The 24,051-nt window shown below is 36.6% G+C and overlaps 1 protein-coding gene across 5 annotated transcripts in view; it reads right to left on the bottom strand.

The window, feature by feature from the left end:
- Positions 1–24,051, bottom strand: part of GABRG1 (gamma-aminobutyric acid type A receptor subunit gamma1) — an 81,430-nt gene that overhangs the window by 24,534 nt on the left and 32,845 nt on the right. For 2 of the 5 annotated variants that reach the window (XM_071556551.1, XM_071556554.1), the window contains 6 exons: positions 15,851–16,071; positions 13,025–13,107; positions 11,694–11,831; positions 11,428–11,580; positions 8,163–8,374; positions 2,171–3,300 (listed from right to left, as the gene is read on the bottom strand). In XM_071556551.1, coding sequence (XP_071412652.1) covers positions 3,022–3,300; positions 8,163–8,374; positions 11,428–11,580; positions 11,694–11,831; positions 13,025–13,107; positions 15,851–16,071 — 1,086 coding nt within the window. In that variant the 3' untranslated portion in view covers positions 2,171–3,021. Of the gene's footprint in view, positions 1–2,170; positions 3,301–7,909; positions 8,021–8,162; positions 8,375–11,427; positions 11,581–11,693; positions 11,832–13,024; positions 13,108–15,850; positions 16,072–24,051 lie in introns of those variants that run through there. The other 3 variants (XM_071556553.1, XM_071556552.1, XR_011697929.1) reach the window with 3 other exon arrangements.

Genomic DNA, 24,051 nt, shown 5'->3' with positions numbered 1-24,051 from the left:
ACTCACTACTAAAACACACAAGTGGGAAACACTAATACAGAAATACCAAGGAAAAGTCTCTTTTGAAAAATACATTTCAAGAGATGTGTAAGATAGGTGCAGTATAAAATAGTTTTCCCAGCATTTTACCCCTTTCTGCCTTTATGGCAATTTCTCTTCCACGTCTCTCTCTTTCAGTGAAAAAATCTCTTTCTGCAAAGGCTCTGGCTCACATCCTTAGTGTTCAATTATTTAAGTTAGTGAACACTCATTATTGAAATTAGTGCAAATTAAGGATGTGTTAATGTTATCAATTTATGATAGTATCACTCTTCATGAAAGTACATAAGCATTATTCACTTTCCTGAATTCTGGTCTAATAACAGTCCTGATTAGGATTAGGTTTAAGCATGTGCTTATGGTCAGAATAATATGACTCCAAAATACCGTGATCCCAGCTAACAGTAAACAAACTTTTATCCAATTAAGTTTGAAAAGTGACTGCAGCATCTAATTTCAAGTAACTATACTGTCTGTTCGTTGCCATTCTTTTAAGTGTCACTTAGATTCCTTGGAATCAAGTGTTTACATGCAGATTAGAAAGAAAACACAGAGGACTAAAATAACACATTTATTACATGCCATGTTACAGTTCACTGCATTCCCATTTCTATTTGCACTCACAGTACTATGGGAAACTAAAATTATTTCATCAGAAACAAATGAAGTACACAGAAAAGTTTGTCAACAGACAGAAGTAAGTGTAACCATAAGCCAAACAGCCATAACATTCAATAGGTTTAATACTCCATTACATTGTTTCATAAAAATTAGAGATGAAAGACTTCTTATCCATCCCTTGCCAATTCTGGATGTTTTCTGTTCTCCAATTCAGTCTGGAGGCTGATTGGCAACTGACAACCACATGAATAGAAAAAGCTAACTAGATGTGCCAGAGGAGAGCAGAGTGTGAAATTTGTGTTTCCCCTTGTGAAGTGCCAAGTTCTTTCAAGTTTCTTTTGTTTAAAGGTGAATTAATGAAACTCAGGGGCTCACAAAATCTGTGCCTTGTATTGTATAGCAAGCTGACTGCTTTTCAAGTACACATCCAACATGCTGCTGAAGCCACCTTTATCCCTCCTACAGAGGAATGTCTTTAGTGTGCTGTCAAAAAGCGTCAACCTACATTATGGAATCAAAACTGACATGTTTCCACTGTACTGTATTTTCTGAAAACAATACTCTAAAATAACCCAGTAAATTATAGCAAATCAGTGTTGTTAATGATGTCTCTCTTCTACGCTCAGTCGATAGTCAGAAGTTGGTACCCAGAAAGGTCACCCAACAAACAGTGTCAACCATCCTCAATTCTCTCAACCACTCTTATATTTCATAAGCTAAATACTGAAATAAAGTTTTCATTAAAATTGGATCTTCTTCCACACTTCCTTCCAGTATGAGTCCACACAGTCTTGCATTCTCCATTAAACTTTGGCACTGAACACCACAGTAACATTTCCTCTGAAATGCATCTTGCATATCATATCTTATTATGCTTGGTACCAACTAGAATACAAAAATACAGTAATCTTTTCCGAGAAATTCAGAGGATGGATGAAATCTAACAGAAATATTGGGAGGGGGCTCTTCATGAAACATTTTCTATTCTGAGCTGTTAATCATGTCAACACTAAGAAGTCAGTCCAGAAAAGCTGCTACTGAACAATTGCTACCGAAGTGATCAAAAGCTCTGACCACAGAAAGGACGGAGAACTAGTCCTACAATTTTTTTTTGAGGGGATGCATCCCATCTTGGAGAAGGTTCTGCAATCCATAAGGATTATTTTAACTTCCCCTCCACAAAATTTCTTTTCCATTAGAAACAAACAAATATAATGAAGGTAATTATCCAGCAAGCCATATCACAGGTTCAGTAAATTAATACTACTTGGCTTTGGCTCAGTGAGCAGCGTATGAAGTAACAAATCCAATCTACAAAATCATACTATATGCACAGTGGAGCAGATCACACACTACACTCTTAGGACTGGAGATTTAACACAGTGGCTTTGAGTACAATGACTATAGAACTGTTACAGATTTTCCAAACTCTGATGATACAGATTCTGCCAATGGTAGAGATACGAATTTTTCTCTGGCACAGAGTATGAATTAGACAAATGAGAGAATGTGAAGAGCATTATGTTTAATGGCCAGAATCTCAGCAAACATCAATCTGTTTTCCACAAAATGAGCAAGAAATGACAGCTGGGTAAGGATTTTTGAAAGTTGTAGCCCTCTTGGACAACTTTGGGGAACTCACAACAGTGAAGTAACAGGAGACAAAGCACAGACATAAACGTAAATCTAAGGTTGAAAGACAAACACCTGTATCAATGGTCAGGATATGACAAGCTCAGAACTACCCTTGGGTTTATTGATATCTCCATTTCTTGCTGCTCTAATATCTGTATTCTGAATAAATCTGAATTGATTAATGATGAATTAATCACACTTTTTAACATATGCAGAGAACAAATGGCTGGTTGAAAAGAGAGATGTTATAATTCAACTTTTTTAAACCAGGGATTAATAAAATCATCACCTTATCAATGAAATGGATGAGAGTAACTAATCCCTTTTTATTAAGGCTTTCTTTATAAAGGTGTAAGAGATGCTACAAAATCCTTCCGCATTATCATTTAGGATTAAAATTGAAAGCTTATTTAGAACTGTCCAGTGAAATAACATAGCCTCTTGACTCTGCATTTTCTTAGAGCTGGAAAAAACTTGTTGTATATGTGTTCAGGAAAGATAAATCTTAGGGATATTTATTTTGAAATTTTCTCTTCAAAATACCAATATCAGTTGTACAGTTGAGCACAAGAGGGAGACTACATCATCACATTTCCTCTCATTGTTTCAAATTTTTAAAGCAACAATTTAAGTAATTTTGGACCAGCTCTAATCTTTGATTACACACTTAAAAGTATTAATGACTATTCCTTAGCATTTTTTTTCTGAGTTTGTCAAATCTGAAACTTAGAGATAAAGATAGCCAATCCAATAAACAAGATTGAACAACGCAAATGCAGTTGGAAAGAAGATTCGAGAATAGGAGTCAATTTTTGCAATACGAATGTGTATTCTTCCTTCTCGCCACGATCCTGTGCGGCAGTCTTCAAAACAACAAAAGAAGCTAGCACAGTCTTTTCCTTCAAGGCACTCATATCCATAACCATCATCACGTTCAGGGAGATGATTAATGTTATTAATTGGAATTAGTGTTGATCCAGGTCGAACAGCGATTGCAGGTGGTTTCTTAAGAAAAGGAAAAAAGAAAAATACAGCATTGTGGGGTTTTATGCTCACACTAAATAATTCCATGGGCTTTCCACAGCAATATAATCACCCTCAGTACAATATACAGAAATTCTAATATATAAAAGTTTTAGTATTAAAGAAAACAGTTTGAGGAGCGTAGCAGATTATGAACTGCTGTATATAATTAGCTCATGAAGGCAAAAGATCATGAATGATTTTCACCTGCCACAGTGAAAATTGGGTTGTGCTGGGATTTGGGAATAGTAGATAATTAGTTACACAGACAGGGTTAGCTGATCCCATCTATACAACACAGACAAACATTCTGAGTCACTGCTTGACAACTGGGTCACAACCAAGTCCGCAATCAGTTTATAATCATCACTACCAAAGGAGTGATGATCCTCCCATCATTTGGAATCTTTAGAATGAGACTGGATGTGTTTCTGCAAACTACATTTTCACAAAAAGAAAAAAGTTAATGGAATTAGTACCACATTACTGGTGAAGTTTATGGACTAAAACACATATGGCTACATCATCTAACTCTCTGATGTTAAATCCCTAAACAGTGCACCCTACCTTTATAATCCAAGACATGACTCCTTTAGGAGAATGTCACTCAAGGCACAGAAAATTATTAATTCAGCTCTTAATTCTTACTTTCCTTTTCTATGGGCATAACAACCTTCTTGCAATCTGACAAAAACAGTGTAATAGATGTTAGTAATTCCCACAAAAAAAAATCTAGGTGCCTTGTTGACTAGGACATATATGTACTAGTGCTACTATATATCCCTTTCTTGTGACTTTTGCCTTTTCATCTTCCTTTAACTTACACTAACACAATCCACCTTTCTCCTTTTATTATTTTGTTTCTACACAGTTCTTTACTCACCATCCTTGTTTTCCTGAATATTTCAGAAGACATTCTCTCTCAATCTGTCCTTTTTTTTTTCCTCTTTCTAAATCTCATGGCCTTTTCAAACTACTTCATAATCCTCTTTCTTTCAACTTCCCTCCCCACTGCTCCACCTTTGGCACCTCTGATCTTCCAACCAAAGAGAGGGGTTACATTAACACCACTCTTACCCTGTCTCTCTCTTTTCTACCAGCTTCATATTTTGTCATGTAAGGAATAAATACAGCAGGAAAGGATGCAGTGAGAAGATCTAACTGGGTATTTAAATGTAAAGAATAAGTTCTCTTAACAAATCATACATTATAGGCAATGCAAACACATGAAAGCATATGAAAAGTGGAAAGTCACATAATTTAGCTTCTTGATATGCTTTAGAGTCCTGTTGTCCCACTTCCTGAGAATTACTTTGGCCAGTACACAGATCTCAATACATTGTTAAGGAGGCATCCTATTGCTGCCTGGGCATTTTACCCAACATCCCAAGGGATAATATTAATGCAGTGCAGTATCCATCATGTTTTCAAACAGCTTTATTTAATAAGCGTCTTTACCAGAGAAAGTTTCACACAGACTGCTGTTTCAACACTTATTAGACATGATGACCTAGGGAGCTAATTATCATCCCAAAAAGACCTCATTATTCTTTTCAGTTATGATAAAATACTGTCAGTGCTAACAAACAGGAGTTACATGCTTCTATCCTAATTTGAGGCATTGCAAACAGGGCTTAGTTTTATAAAAATAAATTCATTTTTTTTTAACTTAAGAAAATGATTATTCTGTTGAAGATAAATAGGGAAAGATGCTTATTCTTGATTCACACCTACTCTGGCATTGCTGGATCTTTGGACTTGGTTCTGCCCATGTAAGATTCATGGCATGAGTTGTTTCAGCTAGTGGAGTAAAACAGGAATCCCCAACACAGAAACACCATGGAAGGAGGAAAAAAATCACAGTACTGCTTTTCACTGCTCATGTCACCAGCACAGACTGCAAGGTGGCTACTGAATTACAAGTTTGAAAAGGTGGCTTGAGAGTGGCAGACACAGCCATTCTATAGGCTTATCTACCTACAGGAAATACAGAAAGTGGGTGTAAGATGCAATGTGAAAGAAAAGAGGGAAAAAGACTTCACAAGAAAATGACTATATGTCAATTGGCAGAGACTTAAAAAATCTCAACAAAATGCCCACAACATATAGATACAGTAAGTAGTACATGTTGATTTTTATGTACATGTCTACTGACATTGCAGACAAAAACTCCATGTATTGTGACAAGCATTTATAATCCACTCGGACAGAATAAAACCCAAAACATTCTGCAGTAACACTAATACGTGTTCAAAAGAAAGCCATTGTCTGTGGAGATCACAGCTCAGGTGAACATTCACTGCAGCTGAAATGATGATCAGAACAAGATACACAACTGATTAAATTTAATCGTTCCTGCCCAAACTCAGTATCTTTACTAATGTGGACTTGTATAAGCCAATTCATACTACCTTTCTTGAATGATGACAACACATATGTTCTAATATAAAATTTGCAAAATCTCACAATTTTTTTCACAAGATCATTTACTGTGCCTTATTGGCATCAATTCCTGGAATAATAAGCTTTTATTGCATTTTGCAGTAGAAATAGATCCCTGCAAGGCAAGTTTTCCAAGAAAAAAACCTGTAAATGAGAACTTTTCAGAAGGAATTAAACTGACTTTTTTATTTAAACTGTTATTTTATGAGTTACATATCCATAACTAAAAGAGAAAAAAAAAGAAGTCTTTGACAAAAAAAAAAGTGGGGAGAAAAAAAGAAAACAAAGAGGATTTGTCATTGTATGAATTCCCATTAACTAATCAGATGGCTTCTTTATTTGTTTTACTTCGAACAGAAAATTTTTATAAAACATCACCAAACCCCCCTGTTTATCAAATCCTTGTATCTAAGTACATTAAATTTAATTCTTTTTTTTTTTAGAGTAATCTCTTTATCTAATATGGTCTTATAGCCATAACATGATGGAACGTGTTTAAAGAATTCTGTGTGAAAAGATGTTTTTTAGCTACTTAGAAACAAAAAGCATGCTTTAAGAACCCAGTAAAACACAACTGAACAGTGTTAAGAGCATTATATTGCTAATTTTAATTTTAGTATAAACTTCAGATATTTATTCAGTAAGTTTCATAGTTTCTATCTCATCATTTTAAATTTTCATATGCACTGAAAATCTCAAAGTGCTTGATAGATTATTGCATAAATGGCTGATGTGTGACCAGATTTTGGAAAGTGTTACTCCATTCAGATGAGCATACTTGCAAACTACTTTAATGTCTTTTGGCTGTCAGCAACTGATCTTTAATATCTCCCTGGTTTGAATAAAGCAGTGCTTCCTCCCATCTTCCTCTTCTCTGCATTGTGCACGCTGAGAATAGACCTATTCAGCTCCATGTTCACTAAGCGTCATTGAGACATCATTGCAACAGCAACTTGAAATGGAATCTGCTGTGCTAACACTGGGAAACACCCAGTCTTCAGCCTGTATTACCTTTCACCCTCATTGCTCAGTTGTGGCCCTTGCCAAAGCTTGTGTTCTGCCCCTTCCATTGTGCTCACATTTGTTTCTACCACTGAGAGGAAGAAAGTTTGAAGTTTACATTTTCCAGTTCTCTTGGCTGTGCTGGATTCCCTGAGGATGACAGCAATGTCGGACAAGGCAGCACAAGGCAGTATTAACCCTTCACCACTGGCCTGGTCGTAAATACACAGCTCCACTTGGACCAGTTCACCATATGAAACCTAAGAGCTCCCATTTCCCTGGCATTAAGCCCTACCAGCCCCACAGTGCCCCCATAAGACAATCTCCTGCAACAGTGTGGCTCAGAATACATACACCAGTTCTTCCCAACACAAGTTACAGAATGCATATGGTTCACAATAGGAGTTTTGTATTTCCCTATCTGGGCTTCTGTAATTTCATATAAATTTCTGTTTCATCTTACACAGGTAGTATTTGGTCTTCATCTAGAAATAACAATTGGTATTATGACTCAGCTATGCTTCTGCTTCCTTTGATGGAAAGGGTCTGGAAGGGGGCTTTATAACATTGTCTTTTTTGCTCTCTCCATGAGAGAGCAAAAATCAATCATCAGATATTAGGACTAACATTCAAATGAATAAGCTATTTAATGGACACCAATGTTTTCTTCATTTAAACACTATCTTTAAATATTTGTACTGGCTCCCAAAGATAAGATTCTTTAGAAATTCCAGTATTCTTACTATAAAAACAGAAAGCCTCTTAAAATTGCATGATGCTTGATTCTGAGCTATGTGAGGATTCACACCATATGAACATCAACTTGTAAAAGCAGAAGACTTATTTAACCAAAAAGAAACATGGAAGCATATTTAAAAGAGTTAAGGTAGAATTTCTGTATTGCAAGGATGTCAGAATACTGACCAATAATAAGCCTTTTTCACTTTGCAAAGCTTTGTGAAGTTAGATGATGCAGATCCAAAGTAATCCTCACACCTTCAGTCCATTTACATTATCTTTACTGCTACAGTCTTATCTATGGTTCTCTGCCAGGTGCTGCTTTCAGAAGCACTGCCCAGACAGAACAATCTCCACGAGCACACACTCCACGGGCAGCTCTAAAATGACCAAGGGCATGGAGTATTACCTCAAACCCCTCTCTATCTTATGCTGATGGGTTTTCATTCACATAAGACTGAAACGATCTAAATCCTTTCTTCATCAGCAGTATTAACAGAAAATTAGTACAAGCCCCCAGCTGTAAAGAAATAATAAAATAAATATTAGTGTTAATTATTTTTTAACATTAGCTTTTCTACTTAAGAATCAGCCTCTTAAAAATGAGTGCTACAATAAAAAGTATTGTATTACTTTTTTTTTTCTTGTTTGACTAAACTTACTGATGGCTTAGATTTTGTCTTCTTTTCTTTTCCTTTGTCCCCTTTTCTGTTGCTGGTAAAGTAATGCAAGGTGCCATACTCCATCAAGGCAGCAAACACAAAAATGAAGCAAACTGAAACAAAAAGGTCCATTGCTGTCACGTAAGAAACCTTTGGAAGTGACTTCCTAGCAATTGTACTCAGTGTTGTCATAGTCAGCACCGTTGTGATGCCTGTTTGAGAAAGAAAGAAAGAAAGAAAAAGACAGGAAGAGGGAAAAGTATAACTAATGCAATCATATTATGAGAAAAAAAAATCATTAAATTGATGAAGCACATAGGAACTGAGCCACAGCAGGGTTCACCATGGATCACACCACATGCATTAATGCTATTGCAGGAAGCCATTCCGTGTGGATCCAACAGCCGCCATGGGATCATAGAGAAGGCAGCACGTTTCACCTCCCCTTTAAACCTCTCCTGTGTTTGACACTCATTGAATAAACAGTGACACTGATAATGTTTGTGTAATTTTATAAATCTGCCCTAAAATGCACATATAAAACAAATACAATAGAAAAACAGGTGAAAATAAGAATACATATTATAAACACAAGAAAGAACTTTAGCACTTTAAAGATTAAAATGTAAAAAAGGGTGCATTCAGGAAAAAAGGTGTATTAATTTTTAATAATTTAAACTTCTGGTAAACGTAAGAAAAATGGATTATGTTTTCAATTGTTTGCTTCTGACACGTAGCAGATCAAATTAGGTGACTCTCATGGTCTTTGTGGTCTCATACTCTTAAGTTATTAGATATGTTTTCAATACTCTGTCTGAAGCCGTAGAAAATGTTTGCCTTGATTCACTTGCATGCAAGTTAATAAAAGAACCAGCTGGCTTCAATAGCAACATGTTCAAAATCTCAACTATACAACTCTTCACTGGTTTAGCATTTATACTGTGTTAACACTTTCTTATATTTGATGGTTCAGGCAGAGACAAAGCCTTTTTCATCATAGTCCAAAATTAATATGTGACCTTTCCTTTGGAGAGCAATACTTGAACACACAAACAATTTGTTATTTACATGCACAGGATTATTAAAAATTGTGTTACACCAGTCTAAGGCTGTCTATGGTTTATACATCATAGCACGCAATCAATGGTTGCTACAGTCTGCTGCTCCAGCAGGAAGGCAGTAGTGACTTTGCAACACATTTCCCAGTGAAACTACACACCTAAAACAGCAAACACATCACCACAGAGTTCTCCAAAAGTGCTTCACTCACACTAGATACTACTGAAAATCAATTAGGCATTACTGTATGTTTAAATGTCTAAAAACCTTTACTCATCTCAAATCCTTAGCTTTCGAAAACTGAAATCTGTCCAGATCTTTCAACACATATGGAAGAAAAAGGCCCAAGCCTTTTCGGTGTAGCAGACTCCAGCACAGCAGCCTGCAGGTGGGAAGTTGCACCCACCATTCCCTGTACCACCTTCTCTCCTGAGAGAACAAAAAGAACATGTTTTTTTCCAGCTCTCTCTGCTATGTGAAAGGCATATAAGGGCGCTGTCACAGGGAACAAATTTTCCACAGCACGACAGCTACATGCCACAATAGACCTTGCTTAGTTTTGGCTTTCTTCCTTTAATTTCTCAATCTTTTTCCATAAAATTGTGTCTACTTGAGAAGTACTCTCTTTCTCCTTCACCAGCACATTTGCATGTGAGAAAAGTCATCCTACAATCTATCAAACGATGGCTTTTGCATGTTCATACAAAAGGAGCTCAGAGAGCTGTAAATAAGATATTGCAAACGTTTGTAGTTCATCTCAAGTAGATGAAGGTTAGTACTGCTGAAGTGGGAGCTCGAAAACTTCAGCTTAACCACCACATCAAAGGCAAATTTTCTAGGTTCATGGCATATAAAAAGTACTCTGTAAAAAGAACAAACTGGATACAGAATTAGCAGGATACCAATACAGTAGTTTTTCCTGTTATAGATATTGTCTCATAGCTAGTCAGAATTCACAAAGATGTCCAATGATTAGTCAGTCAAAGAAATCTGATAAAGATTTCTAAGTCAAGGCCTAAAACTATCAAAAGTTAGTTTCACTTATTTATTCAATACTTTAGGCTTTTATTAAACTTTGCAGCACTTTTAAATAACATAAAGTTAGGATTCAAGACTTGGATATTCTACCCTTACCTTTTCATTAGGCTACTAAGCCATGCTTAATTTTGCTTACTTTCTTTCTTGACTCATTAATCTTGCAGACTTGCAGGTGGTCCAGTTTCAGTGGGAAAGGCAGGGACTTAAAACCTTAACTCACCTTCCTGATAGTAAATGATCCTGTAAGGTGGGAATGGTGTGTTCACAATGCTATAACTGATGACAAAATTAACTCCCATCTCTCGCTTCCTAAGGCACACTCCCAGCTCTTGATCTTTTGCCTAAAATAGGTCATACTGCTGTCACCAGTTTTACTACAAGCATCTGTCACTGCTAAGCTCAAAGTTGCTGGTGTGTGTCCTGTGCACTCCATGCAGCCCTGTCTATCATGCCTTATGTTGGGACTACAACTTTTCTCCAAGCCACCACATGAATCCTAAACACTCAAACTTAGGAGATTGACACTATGCTAACAGGTGAGCCAAATGACATGAACAGAGAACTATCTCTGTAGCAGAACTTGCAATACACTTCAGTACTGGATGTAGTAAAAGCAGGACAGTGAGTCAGTTTTTGTGTTACACACTTAATTGCTTGAAGTGCAAGTTTAGTTGCAAATTGGCTGTCCCATCCTGCACTTAAAAGAATAACTGAATTACTTCTATTATTAGAACAACAACAACATAAAAACCTAAAAAAAAAAAAAGAAGAAACAAAATCAGATTTTTACAATTTTTTCTCATGTAGTAATGACATCATTTCTTCCATGATACTAAGTGAAGTTTAGTCATACTTGTCAGACTAATGATTGCCATGTTGCAGTCCCTGGAGATGAAAAAAAGAACATAAAGGAGAAAAAAATGCATTTGTATGAACAACAGCAGATCCACAAGGCTTGGATCAGCTTTTTTGTGCTTAACATTCCCTTCTCAAGCCCTGCTGTGCAGCTGTAGCAGGGTTCTCCTACTCCCAATCTTGCAATTCAAGAGAAAGAATTACCAATGGTCATAATCCAAAGGGGAATAAATTGTGGTTAATTTACACCATGTTGCAATTTGTGTTCTTGGGGAGTACCAGTTCCTTCAAGGCTGAAAAAAGACATTCTTACCCAGAGAAGTCCTTGCAGGAACTGCATCCTTATTGATCCAAAATGACACCCATGAAAGAACAACTGTGAGTATACAAGGAATGTATGTCTGAATGGTAAAATATCCCATACGTCTGCTGAGATCAAAGAAGATTGTCATAATAATATAATCACCTAAAAATTAAAAAAATTACATTGTATTTAATATGGTTTTCAATTGTCTATTCATCTGTTAGTCTTGTTCTACATAGATCTTGCATGAAATAAAAATTAACACTTTGCCTTACCAGACAAGGTATGAGAAATTTCAGTTGTATTTCGTAACCCTACAAATGCAAACTGATACAATCTCCAGTATTTTGGATCTGCCACTTCAACAGAGGTTTTCTTCCATTTGTATTCAATTTCATTTCTGGGATATCCATCTGGAACAAAACAAAACAAATCAAATGTTTGGCCACAGAACTTAACAGAGCATGTTTTGTGATATCCGAAGTTACTTATAAACTAAAACAAGGCTATACATAATGTGGAGCACAGACAAAATCAATCTGTAGTCCACCTGATACAGTTAAAATTCAACCACAAAATATCTGGCCTTCCTTTTACACTTACCTAAATGTATGTACACGATATTCTTAAACTCCAATAATGAAAAATTGGCTCAGAATCATCATTATGAATTTATACACAAATACAATTTACATTGTCATTAAATGATCAGAAAGAGCTTAAAAGGGCAGACACTGATTAGTACATAACTTGACAAAATTCCTACTGATGGCTCAGGGAAGACCTCCTGAAAAAAGCAAGGTGAAGGTCAGTCCCCTCTCACAGGCAGCTAATGTCAGGACAAAAGGAAATGGCCTCAAGCTGCATCAGGGGAGGTTCAGGTTGGGTATCAGGAACAATTTCTTCACTGAGAGGGTGGTTAAGCATTGGAACGAGTTGTTCAGAGAGGTGGTGAAGTCACCATCCCTGGAGGGGTTCATGAAATGACTAGACATGGCACTCAGTGCCATGTTCTAGTTGACAAGGTGGTGCTTTGGAAAAGGTTGGACTTGATGATCTTGGAGGTCTGTTTCAACCTTTAACATTCTATGATTCTAATAGCACAGTTCCCTTAGGAATTTTTTAAAAATATAGTTTATATAAAAAAAAGAAGCCTGAAAGTTGTATTTCTTGCTCACATAAAATATGTCCCACTGAAAGGAGAAGGACTTCTTATACTAATTAAGCATTTACAGGAACAGGTTGAAGAAGACAGATCTTATTTTTCCTTTTAAGAATACCATGTGGAACTAATTCAACATTGTCCGATCTTGTAGGCATAAAAAATAAAGTTCTTCCAGGGCAATGCATTTCCACTAACTGGAATGGGTATTGTATCAGACTCCTAAGCAATAAAATTATTTTTAAAGTTGCATGAAATGCATGTAATTCAACTCATTCATTACTGTATTAAATAATGCAATAAATCTAATCAAAACATGAACAAATCAGTTCTTTCCTTCACTGTAAGGCTTTAAAAAGTAAACATTTGCTCTCCTGCTGCTAGAATTTAAGGAAATTTAAAGCCTAAATGTAAAGAGAAAAAAAGACGTGTTTTACCACCTACAGCTTGAAAACTCCAGAGGACACGAATGTTCATCCATTGGAAAATTATGAAGCTGAAGATAACATTCAGCATTAATTGTCAGCCTAGTTAGACAAGGGGGGAAAATAAGAAAAAAGGTTATATTCAAGCATTCAGATACTTCAGACTACACAGTAAAGAACATGAACAGAAATTAATTTCCCAATTAATGGATGTTATGAACAGCCTACTGTGTATCAGAAAAAACATATCGCGCACTACCACCAAAGAACAAAGTAACAGGAACTATTGCCCCATGCAACCAGAGATCTGCATCGGTTCAACTGGTATTTCAAGCCATTGCAAAAATTTAAATTCATTTGGGGACACCTCTCAGCTCTATCAGAGATGGGGGATAAAAGGGAGGGTCTGAAGACAAGGGAAAGAGGGGAGTTTATGATAGTAAATAAAGTTTCTGTAGAATGCATTTGTGGAGTCAAATGGCATTTGGCATCATTATATCTGGTGGCTAATACATAAAAGAAAGAAAGGTGGGGACAATCTTGAGCTTGCTCTATACTCTGGTGAAGAGAGTAGCATGCATAGGAAAGAGCAGACAACGTTTCTACTCATTTAATGCCTAGGACATTCAAGTAATTCACAACTTATAAACATTTTACTGGTGGTTTAGGACTCATAATTATGTCAACTGCATCACTTGTGGCTTTTGAAAATGCTACCACAGATTTCTGCAGGACTTCCAAGCAATCTATGCAAAACCCAGCTCTGCTACCTTTTACTAGGAAGCTGAAGTAAGGGGCTAGACTCCAAACTCCTTTGCATTTAAAATACCTCCTCCTTTGTTGGTAACACTATGTAGAAATTCAGAATGTCTTCTAAAATGAACTTTAAAAATTAACATAATGCCTACATACTTGACTGTACACAATGCTTACATACCAGACAATAAGGGGCAGGAAAAGTAAGATTCTGTGACATACTGTCAGAAACCTTTGTAAATCTCTGAATGAAGAATTTATTCTACAGAAAGTGTCTCTAGGACATGACCAAAAGAAGCTTATAGGGGAAAGTGTATCTCTTAGCATACACTGTGGGGGGGTAGAGGAAAAAACCCTCCCCTACATTTCTAAGCAAAATAGTTGCTTCATTCTGAAGATGGTTTTCAAATTTCTCAACTATGATATATGCATTTATTGCCTTTGTTTTCCATTTTCGACCTTTGGATAATCAAATGTTCAAACAAAAAGAAAACAAGCCCAGCCTCTATTGAAAGCAACACAACTAAATCTGGAATCACTGATGAGTGCAATGGACTGACCAAGGGCTACCCTCCGAGGAGATTCAGTGAAGCTGATTAACAGACTCACCACATCTGCTTCCTGAATTACCAACAAGGAAAAAGAAGTGAGCCCACGAACCTGGAGCACTGCCACATCATATTAAAGTTCCTTCAATAAGCAACATATGAACCTCTTCATGTTGTTCTACCTTAGGCCAAATTCAGGCCACATCCTCACCTATTCGTATGTTTGCACGTTGCAGTGTGGGTGAAAACCTGTTCTGTTGTTTTGTTACAAGCTCATTGGGCTTTATAGCTTCTACTCTAACACAGTAATTCTAACCTACTGCTCTGTGACGGCTCACAGGATTTTTTTGCTCACATTTATTTATTTCTTTGTGCTACTTTGAACTTCTTTAGAAAAAATTGTACATTGAAACTGAATAGACAAAGGAAGAGTAAAGTCCAATCATGACTCTACAATTGCTTGCTAGAAAAAGAAAAAAAAAATTACATGTCAACAGACAAGGTTCTCTAGAGACTTTTATAAACACCAGCATAATAAATCATTTAAAAAGTGCCCTTCAGAGATGTCCGCATGCCCCCTAAATGAAGCATACTAAGAAAAAATTCAGCTACGAGAATTTTTTTAAAATATTCTAATTCTTCTTACAACTGATACAGAAGACTTTTACAAATTGTTCCTACAATACAACTAGCCTGCATATGAACATAGCATAAAAGATTGAGAGGAAAGTAATCAAATGGTGCCACTTTTTATTTTAAATATATAAACTCTTAAGAGCAGAATCATATTTATGGCATCCTCTGAATGGACTATTTCTCGATTGGCTCCTGATTTATTTCAAAATTTTTTAGGCATACTTCAAACATTAGACTGAAGGATGACTCTAAAATGCCTTCTGCAGACTACAGGCTTTCAACAACAGTTTGAAACGTGACTGAAAGATCAGTACAGATAGCCTAGACAGTAATCTTAAAACCAGAACAGGCATTGTCAAGAAGAATTATCACAAATATGTTTATTATGCCTAATTTGGATGAACAGATCTGTTGATTTTAGTAGGTTGCAAGAGTAAAAACATGTTAAGAAGTATATGCAGGACTGTGGCCATAGCTTTAATCAATCTTTTTATGATTTTTAATTACATGAAGCATTCTTATTTTACTTACAGAATACAATTTCATGGAAATTAGACAAGGAACTAATATTTACACCAGAAAGTCTGCAAAGCGATTTGTATGCAATATGTTAGTGACAGACCACCAAGGTGCTACATGCTATATAACATCTTTTTTATAAAATCTTGCTTTTACCTAAGTGAGATCAAAATTTGCTATTCCTTTCAACTGCCTTTACACCCAATTATCTAGGCAATATATTTCAATACTATAAATTTCATGTTTTTCATGATCAAATAATCTTTCTTTTTTCTTCTTTAGTTCTCCTTGTGGATTCTGGTCCATAACAAAAGAGATGCCAGGAATTTGATTCATATTCATTATTTGCATATTCCTGGTCATAACAGGGTTTTTTTCCTACCCACCTTAGAGTGTATAATACTCTTCCATCACTCCAGATTCGAAGCAAACGATTTGGAGTTGTAATCCAGTGAGCATCAGATTTCCTTGAGTTCCGGAAGAAGGTGTCTGGAATCCAAATTTTTCCAACCATATTGCTATTAAGCATAAGCACTTTCATTGAGCTGTTAAATTTTAGACGACTGTCATACCAAGTCTGGGCAAAAATTATATCTATAGTGTATTCCTAAAAACAGAGAAACAACCATAGCTATGCATGTGTTTACCAAAGTCTGCAAGCCAACTATTTATATTTCATATATAAATCTGAAACCATGTTCTCTATTCTCTTTTGTATTACCATTTGCAGACAGCACGCTGCAAAACCAGACTGACAAACTACAGGTTGACAAAAGATGCACACAGCCTTCTGTCCCTTCCTCCTCTTCTCTGACACATACTGATTTCTTAAGGAAGAGGATACACGACTCGAGCTTGCTGCAACTTGGAGGTTCTCACACAGTGCAACAATCTCTGACAGCCCTGGACAGAAACTGAAGGGACACCTTACTACTTCAGGGCTAGACCATGTTTGCTAAGTCAACAATTCTACATTTGTTGAGAAGCAAACCAAACAAGCTTTCTATATTTCTCCCAAACTTTACAACATGTAATTTAAAATCCTTCAAGAAATTTAAGATTATGAAGAATTTATGGATATGTGGGAAGTAAACACTACAGTTTGCAGACCTACCTTTTACCATCTGCCTCGTATTATCTACCAACATAAACACAAAAATATATATAACCATAATCAGGAAGGAAATTTCCCTACCGAAATTCCACTTTACTCATTAAAGACTCAAAAAAGCTCCTTTATTAATAGAAAATGAAATTCCTCAGCTGACTTACTGCCAGAAAAGAAAGGCAAAAACATACGATAAATAAATAAAGGGGAACCCCCATAGCCTATTAATGAAACAATTATTGACACAGTAAAACTTGAGGGAGATAAACGTTAGAGGTGCAAAGTAGTTTTTTGTTGGTTTTTTTCAAAAAATCCAGACAGTTGGTTTTGCACTTCAGACAAAGGGTCAAAGCAGCAGCTCTCTGTTGTATTTGTAACAGCTCTAGACCATGACCCTAACCTTAAGGGCAACAGTTTCTCTACCTGATGGCAGATGGGATCTTTCCTGCACAGCTGCCCCATGAGGGCTTCAATGAGCAACTCAGTAACTCCCCTGCACAGAAAAGGAGCTGGAGACCAGACATACTCTTGGTGTTGTTCATCTTTCAGTCATGGGATGAGTGGACAGGAGAAAGGGGGGAAGAGAGACAGTGTTCACACTCTTGCTTGAGCCAAAGGGGTCACTACCAGTTTATTTGGTCAATAAAAACACATAGTGCAGTCAGTCAATTACATTTTTAAATAAAAGTGAATGGCTTCACTGGTTGGAGTGGGCTTTTGTGTTCATTTTAGTTTTAAACAATCACAGCAGCCAATCTATACAAGTTACAGACTCCTCGCTAATTTCTGCAACAGATACCACCCATCTCCCAGGAAAATTTGTGAAATTTGGCAGTTAGTCTCTCAGAAGAACCACGGCAGATATTCCAGGACTACCTTAATCTCTCTTAATTTTCCCACCTCTCCAGATGGGAGAAAAGCAAGTATATACTGGGGGGAGGTTTGACCTTGCTCTGTGATGTATGGCAGATGCCTTACCACCTGGACTGTGGTAACTCAGTGATTTTCAAAGGTTATGCATAACTAATGTATGAGGCAAAAAGTGGAGGTACATAGAGAACAAAGGGACTAATCAAAAATGCATTTTAAAGGTGACTTTGCTCTAAAACTCTGCATACTTCTTGAGAGTCACTGTCATCAGGAGAAGATTTTGTAGGTCAAAACAAATCCTTGATTTTTTGTTTGTTTGTTTCTGTAAACAGCATTCAAGACACCTGTGAAAAACCTGAATCTGCTTCACCCTAAAATTCAACTTTCTGTGCTCCTTTGTAGTGGTTAAAACTGGAAAGAAAACTTGCCTTGCTGCACCACAAAGGAGAGTCCAAGGCAGTGAACCAGAGAAGTATTTTAATGGCCTTAAATGGAACTGAATGAACAAAGATTTATGTGTTGACTTTACAGTATAAATAGGAGGAAAAAAAAGAAGTCAGTGAGTGAAAAACAAACAAGATCAAATGTATGAAAAGTGAAGACTGAGTTTGAACATGCTACTCTAAGTTACACTTCACAGTACTTCCTTCTTTGAGAAACAGAAATCAAAGTGTCATTAAAGTCAAATCCACACAGAGCAAGAAAACACAGGTTGTCATAGAATACCAATCAACCTAATAAATCAAGATAAAAAAGAGGAGCTTACAGATTATTTTGAAGACATGAAACAAAGGAATAGCTTCTGCAGACCCAGTTGCTTGTATTCTATTCCTTTTCAGTATTAAGTGTGCAAGTTTTTACCCAAAACACAGCACTGTGCCAGCTGCTAAGAAAAAAATTGACTCTATCCCAGTCAAAACCACCATGCCATGTATTAGAGGAATTGTTTAGAAAACTTAGGGGAAAAAAAAATCCAAACTAACAATAACATGGTATAACTGTTCAAAAATAATCTAATACACAATAGTTTATTATCACAAAATTAGTAACTACTTGTTTCCAAATGTCTTGCTGAATGTATAACAAGAGGTCCAAGTGCCAGCCACCTCTTGTGACATACCTGAAGAGAGTAGTCCTTGATTCATAAGCTCACACATCTGCAACAAGACATCTCCTACTCCCTCTGGAGTCAGCCAACCACAGGCATAATCCTATCATTCCTCCCACCTGAAAGGTGTGGACTTGCAGCCTCACGGTGGGTGGCAGCAGCAGTCTATCCCACTCTTCAGCAGGGACTCAGAGACAGTGCTCTCTGATTTCTCCCAAGAACTTTCATTCCACATCTAACATCCGCCTTGGTGGACACTACTATCTACTTCAGCATATCTATCTGTCCTTTGCCTTCCTGAAACTTCTCTGTCTTTGAGGCTCCATAATACATCCTGAGGTGGCAGATATTCTTCACACAGTGCATCTCACATGGGATCACCTTTTTTAACCCATTATATCTATACTATCTTACACTCAAGTGAGCTTTATCATCCAGTCAAAGTACATACATGTACTCACATTGTAGAGATGCAAGACAAGAAAATGGGACTCGTGTTTATTAACCTTTTTTTCCAAACACATTTTTTCCTGCAGAAGAGGCCAAGTGGCATAAATACAAATAGATCCCAAGCAGTCACCAAGCACAGGCAAAGACATAAAGGGTGATCAGAAAACTAAGTCTGGCAGCATGTTGCTGTGACAGTATAGACACTTGAGTGCAACAACCTCAAAGGGAAAATATGCTAGGAGAATCATAAAGAAAGATAGATCCTTTCTGAAAATCTGGTTTTGAAATGGGACTGATACTTTCAGATTTTATGGATTCATACATTGAATGCCATTAAACTTGCCTCTCCTGAAAAATATTTCATATTTCCTTTTAAGAAGGGGAAATCTGGGTCCCTAAAATTTGTTGAAAATTAGGTAGAAACATCATTATATTGTCTTTTTTGGGGAGTACTTTGTTTCTAAAATGCAATGAATAAAAGCCCTATCTCTTTTTTTTAGACACTATAAGCAAATAGCAGCAACCAGATTTATACAATATTCTTTTAGTGCAATAAATCTTTCTAACTAACTAATTTGCTTTCCTTATTTTCTTACAAGATTTAAAATTGACATTCTTATCGCTACTTCTATTAGTCTTTCATAAAACTCACTATTTAATACCACTGTGTTACCATAAAAATTGGTTTACTGTTCTGTCTTTCAAATTAAACTGTTAAGGAATATTTCAATAACACAGGCCATAGTGTGTTATTGGAAGCCCATGTGCACAGCCCAGGCCATGGAGAGGGAAACGGGGCCCCTGCATCTTTGAGCCTGCTTCAAGAAGAACAGTAAACAAAAGAAAGAATGTGGCAGCTGCCAGGAGGAGCAGGTAAACACATTGATACAGAAGGGCATAGTTTTGAGAAAAGTACCAATCCAGCTGGTAGCACGCCCTAGCCATTGACCAATGATATTCCTGTACTATTTGTGGACTCAGAAAATATGCGATATGTGTGTGTGTGTAATGTAAACAATAAATCAGAGCACTGACAATACTCCTATGGAGGTTACGTCTTGACTCTCGTGCCAAAACCTGGGGAGCTCAAAATATCGACATTTTTTACTTTATTAAACTAATGACAAAATAGCCATGCAGAATAAAATGGAATCAGTCTATGGCTGTGCTAGTTACAGCCATAGCAAAATGCATGCTTCTTCATATTCAGCCTCACAGAGTTCAAGAACAATGGCACACATTATCTCATATTTGGCATTTGATTAGATCACTGAATACTTTTTGCACAGCTGGCATAAAGTGCCCACCTGCCTAATTATTTACAGATAACTGCAATCCTCCTCCATCTCTTTCCTCTATAAAAGATCATAACAAACTCCAAAGGCTGGGAACAGAGTGACTAATCAGAGATTACCATTAAAGGGCCAGGCAGCAAACAAACTGTGACTATTGACAAACAGGTTCTTTACTTATTAAATCACTTTCAGTCACATTAAAACAATTACTTCAAATAAAGCAGGAACCGCTACTGTGGGGGAATAAAGGGAATCCTCAACAAATTTAATTGCCATGCACAGTCCAATCACAACCAGACTTGAAAACAGGTTAGTGTTTTAAACTGGAAAGATATAAAAGAAAAGCAGGTAGGTACCACCTAACACATTTTTTTCTCAGTACAAACCACATCACACAAATTCCAACATAATATCAATAAGGATGAAAAAAAGTTGAACAAAGTAGGAAAAAAATATTCTTGGATATTTTGCCTAACAGTCCCACAACTGATTTGATATTCCACAATAAAAAACTATGGGGAAGTCAAGTAACAAGTAGATAAAATGTAGGCTGAATTATGTTACTGCAACGCATTCTGTCTGAGAACGGGAAAATGCAACCTAGTTTTATGGGGCCAAACACAAAAGCAAGGAAAAGTCCCAAAACCAAACTCAACTGAAAAATTGTGTTGCAAACTACAGACCTATAATAATACAGTTCATTACCAATGGATTTCAGAGAAAAATGAATAAAAACATAGCCCTGCCATATCATCTTTTCTCAGAAATCCACGCCACCTTTTCTCCGAGATTCAAAATTTTACATGAAGGGGACCTCAAATTTCCTGTAATGCCACATGCTAATTCAGAAATCTGTTTCATGTGGAGCCCCTCAACACAATTCAATTACTAAGAGTGACATGACTTCACTTTAGTCAGTTATTTTCTCACTCTGTTCAGCATTCTAGTCCCCTAAACTGGAACTCAATGTCAGTGAGACAGGGAATTATTTGGAAAAAAATAAGAGGAAACTAAAGAAAGCATTTTACCAACTTATATGTTACAATAAGAGATGTGATTTAATAGCAAAGCCTCCATTTAGTACACTGATTAAGAGGTTTTAACAACAAAGGAAGTCACAGACAAAACTGGCAGCCACACGCTTTCCTAAGAGGTCAACACCAAATAAAGCACCAAGCATTAGCCAATTTATCTTCATCTTGCCAGTATGATGCCAATAAACAATTGTAATCTTTACCCTTTCCCCTCACCCAAATATCTCTGGACATCAATAAGAAGTTTTTAAATAATTTATTAAAATACTTAACGTATCTTTGACATATAACTACTCTTAAAAAAATGTCAAAAATGTGGTTATTCTTCCTGGTGGGCTACTTTAAGAAGCCTTTTAAAAATATTTTTCAGCTGCTTCAAAGTCAACAATGATTTCAGAACTTGATCCCCATGGCTGAGACCAAAGCAAAAGTAAAATTTCTCACTTTGGTAAAACATTTTAGTTTGTTCACTAGAGCAATCTGAACTTAGTGACTTCACAGTAAGATCTAATAGAACACAGTGACTCTGACATGTGACTGTAATATTACATTAATGATATTCCAGCCATGGAAGAGGTGAGGGCTGCAGGAAGTGCAGTGAACAGAAGTACACTGTATCTGATTCCAGAGGTTTTAAGTCAGTCAGATTGTCATGATTGCACAGATAATCACACTGGAGGATGCCATGAGAACACACGCAAAGGGTAAGTGGAAATACAGAAAGTCTTATCTAACAAGGTGAGGGAGTACAGCAAGACCTACATAGTCATACTACAGAAAAAAATCTATCTTCACATCATAATTTGGTATCTGATCTTATCTAGTCCTTATTTTGAATGTGCATGTGACAGATGCAAACAACAATGTGAATAAAAGGCAAGATTCATTTAAATACTTTGTAGATTAGAAGCTATTATTAAAATTTTGCCAATAAAGAATATAGTAGCCAGAAAAGTAACTAAAGCACTTCAGAAAATTCTATTATTTCATCAGCTTAGATTTTGGCCACTTGAAGAGACCATGAGGAGAGGAAGTAGGTAAGTTATATACATAACCTATATACATTCTCATGTTAAAAATTACACAAAAAGTTTTGGTTTGCTTTTCAGTTGAAAATTGAGTTTTTCAGCCACCGCTTCTCGTAATCAAACACTGAACTACAGAAAGAACAAGGGAAGAGAACTCAGAGAAAAACCAACATACACACACACACACACAAAAAAAAAAAACAACCAACCAACCAACCAAAAAAAAACCACCAAAACCCCCCTGACATATAAACATACATTTATATTAAAACATAGGAGTGAATACTGGTATGGATTAAGAGTTTGGCATCACGGTTGTCAATAGTGATTTCTCAGCTCCACTAACTGTACTTTCTAAATTCACAAGCTACATCTACCTTCCTATACTTACAGAGAGTCAAGTAGTCAAAATTGGACTCACAAGCAACTTTAACAATAAAGCTGTATATTATTCAAGAATACACGGGTTTCCACAGTTTCTCTTCATAAATAAAGTATAAAGTTTCAAACACAACACTTCACCATTCAGTATGGTGCAACTGTTTTCAAAGCAAGATTATTTGCACAGTTACTGTTTGGTCTTTAATTTACATGGTTTTCCTACCATGTTCAAAATTCCAACGTCAATGGCAAAGAGACTTATCTGGGTTTGGTTTCTGCTTTACAAGTCCTGTAAGATACATGATCCTACATGAAATACAGCAAGACCATCATTTTGGTTTTGTGGCTGATGAGGCAGTAATCAGCTCCAAATATCAACCATCTGTTACACTGAATATATAAGAGCACAGACAGCTGTCAAGAACTTCCTAAGAAGAGCCTCTATTTACTTATTGGCCTCAAGAGCATAACCTGTTGTGGGGATCACTCTCTACAACAGAGATATTGTTATTCATAAATGCAAAGTCTCCATCAGCACTTACTGTATGCCAGTGACGACAAACTTGAAAAAAGTGTTTTAAATGTGCATTCACCAGGGTGGTCAAAATTAGCATCCAGATGTATAACACTGGATGAAATTTAAAATTATGCAACAACAGATTAAAACAAAGGCCAAGATCAAGGCAGTGAAGGTGCATTCACTTACTAGCAAAAGCATATTTCATTTCTTAATAGCTCTTTTGTCAGTGCTGTCATCCCTATGACCAAGAGAGTAAGGCAACACTCTCTTCAGGGTGGGTCCACTTACTTGGTAACAGCTTGAAGGTGCCGCTGCAGGAAGTGCATCACTATGGTATGCAGTGTGAGGTGAAAAACTTAGCTGTAGCTGCCTGGCTTTTAACAGAGAATGAGGTTTTGTAATGCCAGCACAGATCCTGTCACCAGCCCTTGTAGGGGCCAGCGAGTAACAGCAGCTTTCCTCTGGTGCCCAGCAGTGGAGGCAGCCGTGACAACGTAAAAGCCATTGCCGAGGGCAGGCTCTGTTGCAAGAAACTGTTACAAGTTATTGCAACAAGTTGTTACAAGCTATTGCAACAATCAAAGCATTCCCCTTGCCTTTTTCCCCCCAAAACCCAGTTCACATCTAGGCCAGCATAAATATTCCCACTACTGAAACATCGCACAATGTATTTCCATATAGACAGACAGATAAGGAATTAATAACAAAGAACAGTGGTGTAATATTCTTCAAAATATTTATCTTCTCGCTGACACAGAGATAAGAGGTACGACACAGAGATAAGAGGTACAAG

The sequence above is a fragment of the Pithys albifrons genome, chromosome 5 (genome assembly GCF_047495875.1).
Source record: "Pithys albifrons albifrons isolate INPA30051 chromosome 5, PitAlb_v1, whole genome shotgun sequence".
Classification (NCBI taxonomy): domain Eukaryota; kingdom Metazoa; phylum Chordata; class Aves; order Passeriformes; family Thamnophilidae; genus Pithys; species Pithys albifrons.
This window is presented reverse-complemented; position numbering and strand designations above follow the sequence as displayed.